Below are 6174 nucleotides of genomic sequence, written 5' to 3' on the forward strand. Positions count from 1 at the left end.
CAAAAAATTGATGCCTGACAGCTTTTCCATTAGTTTATGTGAATAGTCCAATAACTATGTAAAATCTCACTCATCCACTTCTCACCCTCTCACATCAGAAAGAAAAGAATTTGTTAAAATGAGGACTTTTGTTTTTGTACTTATCTTGAGACTTTTCAAAAATCTATGTGTAATAGTTTCGACGACTCCTTGCTGAAATGTCGTTCACTCTGATGCTAGTTCCAAGTTTTTAACTGCAGTGATAATTTGCACTTCAATATTATTTTAAACAGAGAATCTTAGATATATAAGTTCGTAAATTTGTAAATTTCAAATACAAAGAAACACAAAGACTTAATGGATTTATATAAAATATACTTAAAAAACTAACAAAAATCACAAAATATGTTTTGACAAAGATATTTGTTTAAATTCACTAATAAATGTTATAATATGTATTTTCCAATATAAGAAAGCTAAATGTTAATTTAAATAAATTAACTTCAGTGACAATGCTCATCTATGGATTGAATTAATTTTTAAATGGAAACGAAAAATCTTCTTTGTTCATACTCGAGCTCAATTTACGGATTCATTAAATTTCATTAATTCAAATGCAAAACAATAAAACTTTTCGAAAAATCAATTTCATTCAGTATTGAAAATGAAATGATAAATAAGCAAATTATTTGAAAAATAGAAAACATCCAACAAACACAAACGGTAGGTATGTCAGTTTTTAAACACCTGTCAATTTGTTATGATAAGGTAAAGTGTCAAATCTACGCTCGAACAAGATTGTCAATTAAGCCAATCATATTAATGAGCCACCAAAATGTAATATAAAAAATTTGAAATCGAATTTCAATAAAAAAGATTCACACTTTAATTTTTTCCAATCTCTGTATGTATAATGAGAAATTTCGGGTTTTTGGTATTGCTGTTTCATTTCTATGGTAAATAAGATAGCAGAAGATCATAAGCAACCGCTACAAGCGGTCACTATGATTCTATTCGACTACTACAATTAGATTATAACATGAAGTAGATGTGCTTTAATTGGTCATTATAAGTAAGAATTTGACAATATGAAGACGTGAGTTGAAGTCAAGTTGAGACTTGGTAATAATATTTTTCAATTAAGATAACTTTAAAAAAACTTATAATTGTAAATAGTTATTTATGATTTATACCTATCTATTATCTATTATCTGATATCTATTATATATATTATATCTATCTGACTTTGACTATATAAATTTATGTATTAGTTAAATACACATATTTAAAAATAAATCCACAAATAGTAAGCAGTCACCTGATCAGAGGTATTTCACAAAATAATTTCTTTCACTGGCTGACTTCAAGTCTCAGTGAAAATGATAAGAATCGTATGTAGCGTTGTGCCAAAATCTTTAAATTATATTAAGTAAATAAAAATTAAGTTCAAATTGGATGTCGTTTACTATATGCTATTATGTGCTATAGTAGAAAGGTGAGTTGTATTTTAAATTTAATAGATGGAGACCATTCTATGTCGTCAAATGCTGTAATAAAAGAGTGATAAAAACATTAAAAATGTGTGTCATTTAATAAATATAGGATATTCGATAAATAAACAACGCAAAACTCACTAAAGATTTGGGGCCCGGGATTTATTGCTAGTGTACGGTATTGCATAATTTAGCTATAAAATAAAATATTCGGCGCCCTACGCTCGCCAGTTTGGGACAAAAAATGTGATCATTTAAAGATTTCTAAGGTTTTAAAATGTCAAAAAACACTGAGTTTTGCCAGAACCCTTGTACAACACAATTCAAGTCATAATAAATTTTATGGAGTGGAAAATATGAAAGAGCTGCAAAGAAAAGTACACACTGCGAAGAAGAAGGAGCCAGTCTGAATCTTGGAGGTTATGACTGTAAGTTTTTGTAAAAACTAAGGAGTATTTCTGATCGACTACTTTGATGAAGGTCATAGAATAAGGTCATAATACTTGTAAAACATTACTAAATAAATTGTATGTAAATATCTAAAAAATCCTCATATGCAAAGGAAATTTTGTGTTATTAAGTTAACATTAGCGACTCATACTATGCATATATACAGTATTTATTGATAAAATTAATTTATTGCGTTCTGAATTAATTAATTTCCTATTCACTAGATCTAGTCCTGAGCTAATACTTTCTAAGTTGTATGCAGAAGTTGTAAATACTCATGAAATAAGGAAGTTGAGTTAGATTAGTTTAAATGTTATGCATTTTTTTGTACGTAGAACGGAAGGATTTCCGAAAGAGTCGTATTGATCAGCGTACGAACACCACTGAAAACCCTAACTCCGACATATCAGTGAACTAATCGATAGACTAATCGATAGTCAAGTTCGTAATTTTACAGGATGACATTTGTATCAAGTCGATAAGAAGAAACAACGCAAGAATTTTGAATTTTCTCTGAGCCAATGATGGGGATTGACACTTAAGGTGGAGTATAGATTCTTTTTCATCTGCAGACTCATAACAACGACAAATGATTGTTGGTGATTAATATACACATTAAATCAATATTTTGATAACATCGGCCATTTATGTTTGACTTAATACTCAATAAGCTTCTTTGCGCTTTCTCACTTTATTTTATTTTTGATTTTAAGGGTAACTGATATTTTATAACACAATATCCCTCGCTTTTAGAATTATATCTATCTAAAGTCTACCTAAGCGTATTAAATCTTATATTAATAATATATGTAGTAATAAAGTAAAGTAATACGTATTAAAATAATATTTTAAATTAATATTTAATTATTTTTAACTTACTTTTATTTGAAATAATTAATTATTATAAAGTTTGCAATAATTGTCAATAGTTTTTCTTGTACCATTTCAAAGTTACTCAAAAAAAAAATGCATTTAAATAGATAATAATAACGAGGTTTTAAAAGTAATGAACTACAACAACAAACATTTTTATTTTTTATATTATTTTAACCGTTGGTACTTGCAGTCTCAAAAATTATTTACGAATAATTAAATATAAGAAATAATTCCAATTCCATTATTGATAGGTATTTGGTAATACCCGAAACAGCTATTTGGTCAGCCAAAAATTCAATTAATTAATGTAACATTAATAATAAAAATTTTTGTTGTTGTATTTCGTTGCTTTTCAAAACCTCTCCATCAAGTAGAATAGTTTCTATTGAGTAAAACAATCACTACGGTTGTAAATGAATTTAAAATGCAATTTAACATAATTACTAAATAATTCAAATGATTGAAAAAACAAAACACCTTGTATATTTTAATATACCGTTTGAATATGTAGCTCAGTCTTACTAAACAAGAATTCTATTGCTAACAAGAGTTACAAAATGACTACAACAATAATAGAAACACCCACGGATATCAGAGTCAAGTGACAAGCGTGAAATTTATTATGCAAAGCAGCAATAATTAAACACATTAACTAGCACCATCGACATTTTGGCCAGAAGTTGCCATCATCGAGCTGGTGCCTTAGTACTGGTATTTCCAAATTGATGCCGATATTCGTTGTGTTGTTGTTGGAGTTGGAGTTGGCGGTATGAATGACGCCAGTATTTGTGTGTAGATTTGGCCTATTATTTATTTTCGGAGCTGCGTTTCTTCTTGTTAACTACTTCAGTTATGGACCTACCTGTTTGCTATTTTAACATAATTTTGACATTTCGAGGATTGATAGATGACACTTCGAAAACATTTGAAGTTTCAATATTTCTATTTTCATTACTAATTTTGCCATTATTTTTGTTATTCTTTATTAAGAAATTCATTTGTAATGCAAAATTTATTTGCTTAATATCTGAAATTCTTTAGACACACCCCACGATTGTCTCGAACAAGAACTCGTATCGATTTCGTTGAGCACTTGACGGTATCTTGGTTCTTATCATGGCGGCAGATCGCTCTTCAGCTTAAATGTTCCATTGATTATGTATGTAAATTGCTTATTTATTTTTCATTTTTATTTTTAACTATTTTAGTTGCTTAATACACGTCGAGAGTTGTTGAGCGATTGGAATGTGTTGTAGTTGGAGAAACATTTGAGGAATGTATTTACTTACTTATGTTTATTTTTTTTATTAAGCTAAACATATTTAAACATGATTATGTTTTATGAGTATTTTAACATAGGTACAACTTTAGATTTCAATCTTTCAATGTTTCGAAAACTTTAAAAAAATTTTAAACAGTAATAAAATGTTAAAAATATAATATACGAAAGAATCAATTTATTCTTATAAGAATCATCAGCGCAAACGGGATGAATTATTTTTAACCTTTTTCAAATGACCAGGAACTTCATTTTTTGTTTTTATTGTAATTAAAAAAGTGATTTATTTCGTTTAAGTAGAAGTAAACGAAAACGAGTTTCATCAGGATAGATATATAGATCTTAAGTATTAATAACATATGTGGCCTAAATAAGAACTAAATATGAATTAAATGAAAAAACAATTTAAATATGAATTCATTTATTAAGAAATGAAATCTAAAGTTATTAAATATAGACGACCAAATAATAAATGAATTGAATAAAAAAGTACATAATTTACTCTTCTATAAACCATTTATAATGTTACGAGAAATAATCGTGGATACTACATCAAAAACATTGGTTAAGTATCACCTTGGTTTATTCCTTTCTATATATTTTGATATGAGGGCTGCTATATATATTTCTGGCCTAGGCAACACTAAGTGTTGCCAGGTGCAATCTGACATTTCCATTGGAAAGGTTGACATTTTTTAGCATAACATCACTCAGAACGTGTTGTCATTAAATTGCGAATTGTTTTATTTACAGAGACTTGAAAAATTCATCTCGGCCAAAAAATGAAATTAACACGAGAACATTTTCGTGCGATCATTTTTCACAACTTTCGACGTGGGTTATCACGACAAGAGTGCATTGATGAACTTAAATCTTTGTATGGTGATGAACCACCATCCTATAGCACTGTGAAAAACTGTTTTAATGAATTCAATCGTGGCCGACGCTTGCTCAACGACGAATTCCGTGAACGTCGTCCAAAAACGGCCGTTGTGCCAGAGAACATTGAAGCCGTGAGCGAACTGATAATGCAAGATCGTCATGTGACATACCGTGAGATAGAGGCATCCTTGGGCATTTCTCCCACCATTACACATTCAATATTGCATGAACACCTGGCCGTAAGAAAGGTTTGTTCTCGTTGGATCCCGCACAATTTGATAATCGCTCAAAAAAAGGGGTCGTGTCCATTGGTGCAAAGAAATGTTGAAAAAATACGACCGCGGTACTTCAAAAGACGTTTTTAAGATCGTTACAGGTGACGAATTATGGATCTATACGTAAGATATGAGGTCGAAACAAAACAGCAATCGACAGTGTGGGTCTTCGAAGACGAGCCAAATCCAACGAAAGTTGTTCGTGGAAGAAGCACTTCGCAGTATTTACAGTAACTTAGTGGATTAGCTCTCCCATTATCGATATCGGTTAATATTAATAAAAAATTATTTATTAATAATTTTGTTTTTGAAACAGGCTAATTGGTCAATTGTAAAATAATACATTTACAACTTTAAAAACTTTTTTAATTACAGCAATATTTCGACTATATTCTGTAAACATTTTCAGGGTACTTCAGAGAATAAATAAAAATTTTTTGAAAAACTAATTTTAAACAATTAGTCTATTTCATAAACAAAATTATTAATAAAAGTTTCGGTCATGAAAGCAAAAAATGTTTAAAAAAATTCTTATAGACATAACATATGTTATATATTTATATATATATATTTATTTGAGGCCTTATGTGCTATTAGGAGAAAAGGACAGCAATAAGTGAGTAAGTAAATAGCTTTTAAAATATTATAAATTGGAGACAGAACAGTACTGGTTACAGAGGCCTTTGAGTTTTCGAATAAAAAAATGGTTAAGTGAAAGACTAATGTGGACTTTAATAATAACAAATACGAATTGTAAAGTTTATAAAATAAGATAGTGGATAATAATATGGTGTTTAAAAACAGATAAAGGAAATAAATGAGGGAGACTTAAAATTATTATAAAATTTAGGTTTCAAACTTCTACTAGGAATTTGTTGAAGGATACGATATAGGCTTGGATGATAGAAATGGGCCCAAAATGACATTATCTTCAAACAGA

At 29.0% G+C, this 6174-nt stretch overlaps 1 protein-coding gene across 1 annotated transcript; it reads left to right on the plus strand.

The window, feature by feature from the left end:
* Positions 1–4853: 4853 nt before the first annotated feature.
* LOC119674914 lies at positions 4854–5324 on the plus strand (the record flags this gene model as incomplete). The annotated part of the gene is made up of 1 exon (XM_038086071.1): positions 4854–5324. A coding segment is annotated over one exon (471 nt), but the record flags the coding sequence as incomplete, so codon positions are not given.
* Between the last annotated feature and the right edge of the window lie 850 nt (positions 5325–6174).

Source organism: Teleopsis dalmanni, chromosome 2 (genome assembly GCF_002237135.1).
Source record: "Teleopsis dalmanni isolate 2A chromosome 2, ASM223713v2, whole genome shotgun sequence".
NCBI classification, from domain to species: Eukaryota; Metazoa; Arthropoda; class Insecta; order Diptera; family Diopsidae; genus Teleopsis; species Teleopsis dalmanni.